Source organism: Panthera tigris, chromosome D4 (genome assembly GCF_018350195.1).
Source record: "Panthera tigris isolate Pti1 chromosome D4, P.tigris_Pti1_mat1.1, whole genome shotgun sequence".
NCBI classification, from domain to species: domain Eukaryota; kingdom Metazoa; phylum Chordata; class Mammalia; order Carnivora; family Felidae; genus Panthera; species Panthera tigris.
The window spans coordinates 85,809,592-85,822,837 of NC_056672.1; the positions used below are offsets into that span (position 1 = coordinate 85,809,592).

Sequence of the window (13,246 nt, forward strand, 5' to 3'; positions counted from 1 at the left end):
GTTAGTAATAACGGTAATTTAATAGAAAGCCAGTGCTGGGAAATATATAGAGTACCTACTGTGTGCCAGGCAAGGCTAATCTCCAAAGCAACCCAGGATGTAGTTACTATGGCTGATCCCATTAGTCAGGGGAGGATGTTGAGACTGGAGAGGCAAAATGGCCAGTCCTGGTCAGGCAGCAAGCGGGAGAGAAGCGCTCACGGCACATCCCTCTGCCAGGAACATTGCCCCGCACCCCACACCTCGGATTCGGCTCAAATGCCACCTCTTCAGGGAGGCTTCCATGATTGTTCCCAGGCAGATGCTTCCAGTGCCCGTCACAGCTCTTGTCACACCTGAAGGTGACATGGACTTATTTACCGCCGGACTGACTTCTGTCTCTCCTGAAAGACGGGGCCTCGAGGTCAGGACACTGCTGCGATCCTGGGGGGCCCAGCACAGCGCCCGGCATGCAGGAGGGGCTGAGACTTCGGCCCACTGGAAGCATGGACCGGTGTAAACGCCATCCCAACACCTCTGTCTTCTCAGCAAGCGTCCCCCTTGGGACCTGGGGAGACTGAGCTGAGCCTTGGGCCACAGGGAGGAGGAGGGCAGGTGGAGAGTGGCACCTGAGCTGAGGATGGTGGGCCTCGCCTTGGGGGGCCGGGATCCCGTCAGGGAGTTGGCGCCACCGCCGCCGCTGCCGGTCCCACCACCCTTGCGCGTCAGCTGCAGGGAAGAGTCCTGGCCCGGGACGGAGATGGACTTGGCGGTGGACGGCGGCCTGGGGAGGAAAGATGGCTGTGACTGGGGTGCCCCATGTTCGGGGTCAAAGACAGGGGAGCCCAAGAGCCCCGAGGTGGGAAGAGTCCCCGTGTGGCCCCCCACAGCCTGTGCCCACACTCACGTCTTAAAGCAGGGGTCTCCGGAGAGCAGGAGCATTCCGATGGTGACCTGCACAGAGGGAGAGATCAGCCACACCACGGCCCCCCCCCCGGCCCAGGGGCCTCCCTGCGGTCCACCTGCTCTGGCTTCAGATGGGCTGGCCTCCGATCCCGTCTCTGCCCCTCGCTGGCCCCGGCGAAGCCACCGAACCGCACCGAGCCCCCGTTTCCGTGGGTGGAGGACAGAACCGCTCCTGACACCCGTCTCCTGAGACAGTGGAGGGGACTCGGGGAGATGAGGCTTGGCATGCTTTGGCACCAGGCACACAGTGAGGGCAAGCAGAAAAAGTTAGCTACTGTGACTTTAACACTGTGACGAGGAGGGGGCTACAGTCCCTCTCCAGCCTCAGGGCCTGCTCATGGCCTCAGTGTGGGCAAAGGTATGCGAGCTCCACACGGCAGGCAGGCAGGCAGGCATGAGGGAGGCTCACGAAGCCCACCTGGTAGGGAGGGGGTTCACCAGGCACAACATGGTGGGTGGGAGTGGGAGATGGGGTGCCCACAGAGCCCAACGCGGACGGCGGGGGCTTGGTGAAAGCGTGTTGAGTAAAGGAAAGCAAGAAGCCATCAGAAGTTCGACATCAGGCACCTGGGCAGAGATCAATGGACCAAACAAGGCAAGGCTGGGTCCCCAAGTCTGGGCTGAGATAGAGCGACGGGAAGAGGGAGATGGGGTAAGAAATGGGTACTCAGGGGCGCCTGGGTGGCTCAGTCGGTTAAGCATCCGACTTTGGCTCGGGTCATGACCTCACAGTTTGTGAGTTCAAGCCCCGCGTCGGGCTCTGTGCTGACAGCTCGGAGCCTGGAGCCTGCTTTGTGGATTCTGTCTCCTGTTGTCTCTGCCTCTCCCCGGCTCGTACTCTGTCTCTCTCTCAAAAATAAATAAAACGTTAAAAAAAATTAAAAAAAAAAAAAAAAAAAAGAAATGGGTACTCATAAGCCCAGTGCCAACACTGACAAAAATGGAGATCGTTGGGCTGAGGCTTTTTGTTGTTTTAAGTAAGCTCTACACCCAATGTGGGGCTCGAATTCATGACCCAGAGATCAAGTGTCACATGCTCTAAGACTGAGCCAGCCAGGCACCCCCTGAGACTGTTTCTCTTTTTTTTTTTTTAATGAGTTATTTCATCTGGCTGTGATAGTGCCTACAAAGTAGGTGATGGCCCCAGGCTGTAGGAGAGGGAAGCAGGACCCAGACACAGACTCAAGGGAAGTAAGGGCCCAAAGCCCTGCAGACAGGATGTGAGGCAGCTGGCTTTGCAGCCACCTGCAACCCCCCCCCTTAGGCCCCCTGGTTTGCCTAAGGGTGCACAGGGCCAGTGGGGTGAGACTGAAAGGTCCCGGCTCCCATCACAACTAGCCTGGACCTTTTTGGGTACTTCTGGTTGTCTCTGCAAAGGGCCTAGGGGCTGCAGCACCCCAGGCCACCACCTCTGCCTGGCTCTGCTTTAAGCACAACACGTTCCCGCTGGGTCAGCTCGCAGAGGTGTGGTTAGGACAAGACTGTTTTCTCAATCGGGTGGAAGGGTGTGGGGACGAGGAAGAGAGGTGTGCTGGCCGTGGCAGATGCCCAGATAGCTCTGTCCTGAGAGGCCAGAGAGCCAGCTGCCTGGAGGGAGGGAGCTGCCCCGGCCGCCGGAAACCTGCCTGTGGCTGGGCTCTCGGAGGAAATACCTCGGTCTGCCCGGCTCAAGGGATGGCAAGTTCTTCCACACTGACCCTCCACTGCGAGCTCAGGCAGTCTGGTGTCACACGGGGCAATGGTTGGGAGCTGGACCGTGGAGTCAAACAGCTGGGGGCCAAGCATCAGTTCTGCCTGTGACCCCAGGCAAATGATCTGACCTCTGTGCCCTGACCCCCTCCTACGCAAAACTGGGACCAAACCACACCCGATGGGGCTGTCAGGTGTCATGAGATGCAAGGTGGCAAACACCTGGGGATGCTCATCTCACCAAAAGTGCTCATCAAACCCTTAACGAGACTGCTGGGGTCCCCCCCCACCGGCCCCCCAATTAAAGATGGGGAAACTGAGGCCAGTGGCAGAGCCAGGCTTCTGAGGGTGGTTTCCTGACCCTGGGACCACGTCTTCCTAGCGTCTGGGCTAGGAATCCGTATTTTTCACAACCCCCCAGAGGATGGGGGCAGGTCTGCCGGGCTCCTTTAGTAAAAGAGGCAGAAGAGGTGGTGGGGGACCCTGGTACCTTGAGGATGGAGTTGTCCTGACGGGTGTTCTTCGTGTCATATCCCTCCAGCAGGCAGCAGCGCACTGTGGAGCCTGAGCCTGCGAACTCGGCCAGGTTCAAGTCGGCGAAGCCCAGCTGGGAGGGACAGAGGAGAGTGTGGGAAGCTGCAGGGGGCGTGGGCGCACAGCGGGCAGCACAAGGGTTAACTTGTCAAGGTTGGGGGGGGCAGGCAGATCCCCGGGGCCCGCCCCACAGCCCAGACTGAGTGTTGCATAATGGCACCCAAGGACAGAGGCTGGTCTGGGGCTCACATCCCTGAGCCGCACAAAGCGCCCTTTGTGCCACGTCCCAGCGTGCACTAGGGCAGCGCCTGAGATGAAAGGACATTGTTGTCTGTGACACAGAGGCATTGTTCCCTGGGAAACAAGGCTGTGCTGTGGGAGCCGCCAGGCCAGCACACAGGGGGGAGGAAAGGCCCGTGGGAACTTGGTATGGCGTGGGGGGGAGGTGGGAGGGCAGGAGTCCCTCATGGAGGTTGGAGTGGGGGGCTGGTGGGAACACCTGGCTGTTCTGGGACGCAGAGAGAGGCACCAGAGACACAGAGGGAGGTGGGAGAACGTTTGAGAACAGAGTGTAGGAGTTAAGAAAGCCTTCGATAGAAGCCAGGTCTCCAGACCTGTGGGCAGGAAACTGAGTTAAGGCAGGGGGTGCTAGGATTAGGGACTTGGGGGGGGGGGGACAAGCAAAGCAACAAGTGGCATTTACTGACCACCTGCTGCATGCAAGTCTCCACGGCAGAGTTTAGGGGCACACATGCTAGAATTAGAGGTTTAGTGGGTTCACATCCTAGCCCTGCCATCAAGTCACAGGGACCCCCGTTTGGCAGAGAAGGAAACTAAGGTTCTGGATAAGTGACTTCCCCAGGGCCCCACACCGCCTAACCCGCAGAGCCAGGCCCAAGACCAGGCCCTACCAGCACCAAGTCCAGCCGCCCCTCTGGGCCCCGGCTTCCTTCCCTGGAGAACGGGAGCAGGGCCTGGCGAGGGCGTTTGACTACAGGACAGAGGGGAAGGGCCTGCAGGTCTGACACGCGCCAGGCACCTGCTAAGCGTCTGCCAGTAGTTCCTTCTGGGCAGCTGTCCCTGCCCATGTGAATTAGTGGCAGGAGAAATTTCCACTCTGGTGGCACCTTCCACAGCCCAGTTCTAGCCACCCTGCCCAGGGCAGAGTGCACAGCCCAGAATGCTGAGCTTCCTGAGCTCTGGTCAGTGGGAAGGGACACGCCTTCCACGCAGGGCGAGGTGAGGCAAAGGCATTTCCCCTCCGGACTGAGCCCATCCCCTGCTACCAGGCCGCCTCCCAGGGGCCACAGAGGGTGGGCTGTGAGTCCCCACCACGAAGGGGGTCGAGGGCAGAGCAGGCTTATTCAAAGCCAGAGGTGACCCTTCCGGAGCCGCCTTTTCTCACTTTTCCCAGGGGGTGCCATGCAAATGGCAACAACACAGACGTGCGACAGCGGGGGCTGGCGGAGTACCCAGCACCCAGCCGTACAAGGGGATGCTGCCTCTGTTAGATGGCAAAAGGAATTTGTGAGGATGTGAAAACATGCCCACGGTGTACCAGCAAGCGGAAACCACGCTGTCGAATCTGTTTAGAACAAGTCCCTTTTGTGTATTTAAAGATCCCACTGTCTGCGTGCACATAGGTACACATACGGGGAGCTCATTCCATACTCCTCTGACCCACATGCGCGTATGTTTTATTCGCTGCTCTGTGTATTTCCTAACTTTCTTTTCCTTAAATGGTCTGGAGAGACCTTAACGAACCCAAGGATGGGATCTGGGGAGGAAGCCCACAGGGGAAGGGGGTGGAAACTTCCCTTTTCACTCCGAACTTCTGTGCCATTTGTGTTGTGACAAGCACATGGGACCTTTATATTAAGTGCAAAGACAATCAATAAAGACATTTCCAAAAGACAATACATCTCATGCAGAGCTGAGTGTCTCCTGTTCGGGGCAGAGAAGGGGCTGGAAGTTCTTCTGGGAGCTTCTCTCATGCCTGTTCCACCCCACTATCCCTTCACAGCCCCACTCACCTTGGAATAAGCCTTCCCGCCTTTCAGCTCCTGCACAGAGAGACAGAGACACAAGCAGCAGCGTAACTGGGGAATCCAAGTGATCTCGGGCATCTCCCCAGGTGCCTCCCACCCCACACCAAATCTGACTGCTGCGGGGGGAGACAAGCCAAGGGGCAGAGCGACTCATTCCATGCTCTCTCAAGGGGACAGGTCAGGGGATGGGCCTAAAGCCACTGGACCAGCGGCCTCACACCCGCCGCCTTGGCCTTGGGCCCGCAGCCCCCCGCCCCAGCCCGGAGCCCAGTCTCACCTTGCGCACCGACACACGGAAGATGCAGGGGTCCAGCAAGCCGGTGGCCGGGTTGGCGCTCATCTTACACACGAAGGTGAACCTCTTCCGCCACCGCACGCAGTTTTCCCGCACCTCCTCCCTGCAGGGCAGACAGACAGGTGAGCACAAGCAGGCAGGTCAGCACAGGTATCAGGGACAGGGCTGGCCTTTAGGGAGTAGAGGGAGGAGGGGAGCTCTGGCTTTTTACTTTGTATCAGAGAGTGACTGTGTTTTCCTAACAAGAACATGCTTGTGTAAGCGTTGCAAAAACAAAAATAGTAAGTGATAAAAAGTGAAAAAACACAAGGTAGGGGTGAGGTCAGGCTGGAGGCAGCTACTCCTTGTCCCTGCTCCCAGCACTGCCCCTTCCCCTTGTCCTGTGGCTCCTTCCTCTGCCATTACCTCCCACTGGCCCCTGACCATTCTGTTCGGCCGACCCTCACAACAGTCTTCCCCAGCAGACGAAAAGCGAGGTAAGCTGCCCAGTGTCGCCCAAACAGGAAACAGTTGGCCTTCGGAGACCATTTCTTTGCCACTAACAACAACAATGATAGTAATAATAGCCATGTCTAGCGCTCAGATCGCACTTCACACGTGCTGGGCAGCTCTCACGGCACTTTAGTGGGGCTGCTCCCAGGGTCAGAGACCCACGATCACGCCCGCCCTTCCAGCAGCTGTCTGGGACGGCTACTACCCTTAGCCCAATCCCACATTCACAGACGCCGGAGCTCAGGGGGCTAGCATGCTGGCCCGAGGCCCACCGCAGGCACAGCAGAACAGGGACCTGACCTTGAGCAATGGGCCCCAGGGGCTGCATGCGTCACTCTCACCATACCGGCCTGAGACACCACCTTGGGGTCCTCGGCTTCCCTGACACTAACTGGGGGTCTGGCCTTCCAGCCCACACTCCTGCTGCACCTGGGAAGTATCACCACACCGAAACCCGCAACACACCCTTAATAGGGAAATGCTTCGTGCCCTGGGAGCCAGAGCAATGCCAGGAGCTCCCCCAGCCTCTCCCAGCTGACCGGCAGGACCTGGGGTGGCAGTGGTGAGTCTGCATCCCTGCACAGCTCCCCGGCCCCCTGCAGCCCGCCTGGCAGAGCCCGGGCTCAGGAAGGGGTGGCCACGGAAGAGAAGGGACGGCATGAGAGACATTATCTCCTGCTTCATCATCCCATCTAACAGGAACAGCCACGTGGACAGATGAGGAAGTGACCGCCCTACACCCCGGGGGACCCGAGGATCACAGGTTAATTGTCACACTGGGGCCTGAGGTTGGAGGGTCAGCGCGAGCAGAGCATCATCGGAACGGGGGCGTGTTTGCCTCTCGCACGACCTCAGACAGTAGGCTCTATGCCACCCCCTTCTACCGCTGAGGGCACTGGGACCCCAAGAGACTGCCCCAGATCACATCCCCAGTGACTGACAGCGCAGGATTTGAACCCAGGACTGTCTGACTTCAGTCAAAGCATTTGGCCATCACCTTGGTTCACAGGCCCCAGAGCCGGGGAAGGGCTGGCAGGTGGAACCCACCAGGGTTCTGGGGCCAGCAGTGCCCTGCGATGTACCTGAGACCCCACCAGTGTCTCTGACTGACAAGTATGAGTCAGGCACTGAGCCTGTGGTGGACTTTATTCACAGACCGACAGTGACAGTTACCCCGGTGATGACTCAGTGTCACCAGGAGGGGGTGGAGGGAAGGGTGAGTCAGGGTAGATGACTGACTTGCAGGGGGGTGACATTCAAGCTCAGGCAGGAATGAAGAGAGGGGAGTAGCCAGTGGGGGAGACAGTTCCAGGCAGAGGAAACAGCATGAGTGAGGAACAAATATACTTTGGTTTCCTTGGCTATGAAAACCCCTGCGCCAAGCGTCTCTGAGGAGCCCCCTCCGGACTCTACAAGGCTTCTCCTACATCCTGTCGGGGCCGTGACAAGGGACAACAGGACTTGGGTCAGGCAGACCTGGGCTCACAGCCCTCAGATCACTGAGTGACTCAGCGAGAGCTCGACCTCTCCACCCTCATGGGCAAAACAGGCACGCCACCCGCTGACTTGTGGGCACCAGGAGGCATCAGTAGGTCCCTCAAAGGCCCCAGCCTGGGGAGGTCCGTGAGACGTGTCTTGCGTGATGAAGACACTGGGCATCCAGAGGGACTGTCCCCAACGTGCTCTGACCTTGTTAGGAAGGGGAGCTCCAGCGACTCCCTGCAGCCCCAGTACTGGCACAAACAGAAAAGGTTGGGGCTAGAGACGAGGGGGAGGGAGAAGAGTGCCCAACCCCCAGCGGACGTGGCAGGGACCTTCAAGAAGCGGGTGCCACAGGGGAAGCAGAGGCCCTGGGCTGGGGAGCAGCCCCTGCCGCAACCATGCTGGTTCCACCCATTCATTCAAATATGTGCCAGTCCCTGTCCTACACACTGGGACCACCGCAGTGACCAGCTTACATTGTGGTGGGACAAAAACGAGGTCAAGCAAACTAGAAAAAGAAATGGTAGTGGGCGGAAAGAACTAGAATTACCTTTACTGGCAGATAATTTGAGCTTGTATGTAGAAAATCACAAAGAATCCACTAACAACTATCAGAATACAAGAGTTTAGCAAGGTTTCAGGATACAAGATCAGTAAACAAAAATCCATTATTTCTATATACTAGTGAACATCCACAATGAAATGAAGGAAATAATTGCATTTACAGAAAAGCCAAAAAGAACACAATAAATAGAATCAAATTTAACAAAAGAAGTACAAAATATATTCTCTGAAAACTACCAAACATTATTGAAAGAAATTCAAGAAGATCTCAATAAATGGAAACACATCCTACAGTCATGTTTCAAAAGATCTAATCTTGGTATGACAATACTAGCAAATTGATCTAAAAATTTAACACAATCTCAGCTGGCTTCTTTGTAGAAATTTGACACATTGGCCCTAAACCTTCGAAATTTAAGGAACCAGAATAGTCAAAGCATCTAGAAAAAAATAGAACAGAGCATAATCAAAGGATTCAATGTCTTTGCAAAACTTCTACAAAGCCACCATAATCAAGAAAAGATGGTTCTGGCCTAAGGATGGACACATAGATCATCGGAATGGAATTAAGAGCTCAGAAATAAACCTTCACGTTTATGGTCAATTGATTTTCAGCAAGGGTGCCTGCCAGTAGGGGAAGAGGATAGTCTTTAACAAAAGTTGCTGGGACAATGAGATACTCCTGTGCGAGTGAATGATGTAGGACTCGTGTCTCACACCACATACAGTAACTAACTCAATATGAATCAAAGACCTAAATTTAAGAGCTCAAACCCTTAACCGCCTGGGTGGTTCGAGATGGTTAAGCATCTGACTGACGGGCTCAGGTCATGATTTCATCGTTTGTGAGTTTGAGTCCTGCATCGTGCTCGGTACTGACAGTGTGGAGCCTGCCTGGGATTCTCTCTCCTTCTCTCTGCCCCTCCCCAGCTTGTGTACCTGCTCTCTCTCTCTCAAAATAAATAAATAAAAACTTTTTTTAAAATGCCCAAATTATCAAATTCTTCAAAAAAAATATAGGATAAATCTTTGTGATCTGGAATTAGGCAAGGGTTTCTCAGATAGGACACCAAAAGAACAGGCAAAAAAAAGATAGAAATACTGGATTTCAGGGGCACCTGGGTAGCTCAGTCGGTTGAGCATCCGACTTCAGCTCAGGTCATGATCTCATGGTTCGTGAGTTCAAGCCCCGTGTCAGGCTCTGTGCTGACAGCTCAGAACCTGCAGCTTGCTTCAGATTCTGTGTCTCCCTATCTCTCTGCCCCTCCCTTGCTGACACACACTCTCTCTCTCAAAAAGAAAATAAATAAATATTAAAAAAAGAAACAGCTTTCTCAATATTGAAGACACATTTAAAAAAATGTGTAGACACATAAAAAAAAGAAATACTGGATTTCATCAAAATTAGCCTTTTTTGTGACTCAAAGGGCACCATGAAGAAAGTGAGACAGTGGCTCAGTCAGTTAAGCATCTGACTTCAGCTCAGGTCATGATCTTGTGGTTCATGGGTTCAAGCCCTGTGTCGGGCTCTGTGCTGACAGCTCAGAGCCTGGAGCCTTGCTTTAGATTCTGTGTCTCCCTCTCTCTCTGCCCTGCCCCCACTTGCGCGCGTGCGCTCGCGCGCGCACTCTCTCTGTCAAAAATAAACAAACATTAGGGGTGTTTGGGTGGCTATCAGTTAAGCGTCCAACTTTGGCTCAGGTCATGATCTCACAGTTCATGAGTTTGAGCCCTGCATTGGGCTCCGTGCTGACAGCTCAGAGCCTGAAGCCTGCTTTGGATTCTGTCTCTCCGCCTCTCTCTGCCCCTCCCCTGCTCTCTCTCCCTCTCTCAAAAATAAACATTAAAAAAAATTAAAAATAAATCAATAGTGAGAAGGCAACCCACAGATGAAGGAAAGTATCTGCAGACCAGATACATCACAAGGGAATTGTCACCAACCAATATGTAAAGGGCACTTACAACTTAACAGTAAAAAACAACCCAATTTAAAAATGAGCAGAAGATCTGAACACACATTTCTCCAAAGAAGATACGTAAATGGCCAACAAGCACATGAGCAGCTGCTCAACATCATTAGCCATCAGGGACACACAAATCAAAACTGTAACGAGTTACCACTTCATATGCACTGGGAAGGCTATAATCAAGACCGATAATAACAAGTGATGGCGAGGGGGTGGAGACACTGGAACCCTCCTACACAGCTGGCGGGAATGTAAACCGGTGCACCCCCTTTGGAAAACAATCTGGCAGGTCCTCAAAACATTCAACTCAGAATTACCTTATGACTCAGCAATGCTACTCCTAGGTGTATATCCAACAGAAATGAAACGTATGTCCACAAAAAACAGATTGCGCATGAATGTATACAGCGATATTCGTAACAGCTCAAAAGCGAAAGCTACCCAAATATCCGTCAACCGGTGAATGAATCCATAAAACGTGGTCTATCCATTCAGTGGAATTATTGCTCAGCAATCAGAAGAAATTAAGCACTTAACACCTGTTACCCCGTGGCTCAACCTTGTGATACGCTAAATGAAGAAGCCAGTCACAAAGAACTGCATGTTGTGTGATCCCACTTACATGAGACGTCCAGAATGGGCAAATCGCTAAGAGATAGAAAGACTAGGTTGGTGATTGCCAGGGGCTAGGGGATTCGGGAGAAAATAGCGAGGGACTGCCAATGGGTATGATGTTTCCGTCTGGGGGTGATGAAAATGTTCTAAAATTGACTGTGCTGATGGCTGCACAACACTGTCAAGAGACTAAAAGCCACTGAACTGTGTGCTTTAAACAGGTGAAAAACCAAAAAACACGGTAGGTCGGATAAAGAGAGAAAAATGGAGAAAACAGAGGGGATGTGGTTGGTGAGGGAGCAGGGGGTTAGGTGTCATGAGGGGCCTCAAGGGCCCGGGTGAGGTCTTTGAATCTTATTCTGACGGTGCCTCTGTCTTGCCACGATGGCTTTAGGCACAGGCAGAGAGCAACCCTGGAGTAGGCGGGTGGAAGGGTGGAAAGCAGCCAGAGGCCCAAGCCTGAAATGGGAAGCTGGGGGCCGGCCATGGCTTCCACGTGGACCCTCAGATCTCCACTCGCCCCCCCTCCACTCAACTCAGCCCGGGCATTGGAAGCAGCTGCTGGAGACCTGAGGAGAACGCTCACAGTGTCGGGCATGTTGAAACACCCCAAGGAATTAGGATTAGTGTCTGGGAACAAAAGCCGATATCGGATTGTAGGCTCTCTCCCTGCCCCTTTGTGAGTCTGCCCTGGGAACGAGCGGCCAGGAAGCCTGAGGCCCTCTCCGGGTTCCTGTGGGCCTGCCAGGCCGAACCAGAGAAAGCCACGTGGTGCCCTCCCAGGCTCAGGTAACAGGCGCCTTCCTCTCCCTCCGCAGGAAGGTGGGCCAGGACAGGGCTCACCGGAATCAGTGCTGGGCCACCCCCTTGTTTCCACAGGGCTCTAAATACACACTATTAAATGCCACCACTCCCACGGGAGAGGCTCACACCTCCGCCCTGGCCCACCCCAGGAGGGCACAGGGAGGGTAAAATAAACACCCAGCAGCGGCCATTTCCCGAGGGCCTGCCATGTGCTACCTGGAGCCCTTCGACACTGAAAGTTGCGTGCTATCGTGGCCAATCCTCGCTGAGTGAGGCTCAGAAAGGTTGAGTCACCCACCCACAGTCACAGAGCTGTGAGGAGCACGTCTGTGTCCAGAGCCCATGTCACAGAGCCAGAGATGGCCCAGCCAGGACTCGGCCCTATGGCCACCTCTGGAGAGAGGGACTCGGGCACCCCTAGTCGGGTGGAAGGGAGTCACAGGTTCAGGAGAGGGATGATGGAGGGAGATGAACACAGGCTCAGGGGCAGGGGAGGGCTGTTCATAAAAAAGGCAGGAATGAGGATGTCAAGCAAGTCAGTTGCCATGAGCCCCAGGGGGGAGCTGGCCGGGCTTGTGGAAGTCTCAGGGACTTGATTCACTCATAAACCTTTTATTAAGCACTTGGTAGCTGCCAGGTAGAGCTGAAGGCCCTGGGGATACGAACAGCGAACGAAACAGAAATTCCTGCCCTCCAGGGACTTACAGTCTGGCAGTGGGTAGTAGGAGACCGACAAAATGGGGCAGACACATATCGGGTGGTGGCATAAGTGCTGTGGAGGAAAAAGGGGACCAGGTGAGGAAGCAGGCAGTGCCCAGGCGGAGAGAGCGTGAGAGAAAGGTGACCAGGGAAGGTGACATCTGAGCAAAGAGCTGAAGGAGATGAGAGTGACCCACGCCCTGGGGACAAGCCATCCAGGCAGGAGGAAGAGCTTAAGTGCAGAGACCCTGAGGTGACAGCGTGCCTGACATGTTTAAGAGACTTTTTAAAAATGCTTATTTATTTATTTTGAGAGAGAGAGGGAGAGAGAGAGGGAGAGAGCACGAGCAGGGGAGGGGCAGAGAGAGAGGGAGAGAGAATCCCAAGCAGGCTCTGTACTGTCCGCGCAGAGCCCGATGTGGGGCTCGAACTCACGAACCGTGAGCTCGCGACCTGAGCCGAAATCAAGAGTTGGAGACACCCAGGTGCCCCTTGACATGTTTAACAAAGCCAAGGAGGCCAGTGTAGCCGGAGCAGAGTAAGCAAGGGGGCCGGTGGGGGCAAAACTGGAGAGGGCGTCATGGCCCCAAGCTTCCAAGCCGTGGAGAGGTGCCATCGATCATGGACGTCCACGTGTGCACAGGTGGGTAGGGAAGGACAAAGAGACGACATGAGGGGAAGGGCAACTGTGTCCTTTTCTTTCCGAACTGGAAGTATCAAGGTGGCTTTTTTTTAGAAGCGCAACTAGGGGGAAATGAACTCGTCTGGGAGTTCTCGGCATTGCAGTGACGTCTGAGGCCACAAAGCCACCGTGGCGAACGAGCCCCGGCAATAGCAGAGGCCCCATGCGAGACCCCTGATGGGTGGCTAGGACCCTGACAGGTGAGCGCCACGTGACACTGCTATGACCTCGATGGACTGTGGGCCCCGGGGACAGGGACCGGGCCTGGCTAGGCACCCTTGGCCTCCGCGTACATGGGCAATGACAGGAGGCACAGTGAGCGCCTGTCTCAGAAAGATGGGGAGTGTGAAAGAATTAAAACCAACGAACATCTAGGGAGAAAAGTCAAAATAAGATGTTCGTTAAGAAAACAGGACTGGGGGGGCGCCTG

The 13,246-nt window shown here is 54.8% G+C and overlaps 1 protein-coding gene across 1 annotated transcript in view; it reads right to left on the reverse strand.

Moving 5' to 3' along the window:
- The window catches only part of FAM102A (family with sequence similarity 102 member A), a 35,537-nt gene that overhangs the window by 6,741 nt on the left and 15,550 nt on the right, over positions 1-13,246 (reverse strand). The window contains exons 2-6 of the mRNA XM_007094448.3: positions 5,494-5,614; positions 5,202-5,231; positions 3,125-3,241; positions 887-933; positions 609-763 (exon numbers count right to left, since the gene is read on the reverse strand). Coding sequence (XP_007094510.2) covers positions 609-763; positions 887-933; positions 3,125-3,241; positions 5,202-5,231; positions 5,494-5,614 — 470 coding nt within the window. The remainder of the gene's footprint in view (positions 1-608; positions 764-886; positions 934-3,124; positions 3,242-5,201; positions 5,232-5,493; positions 5,615-13,246) is intronic.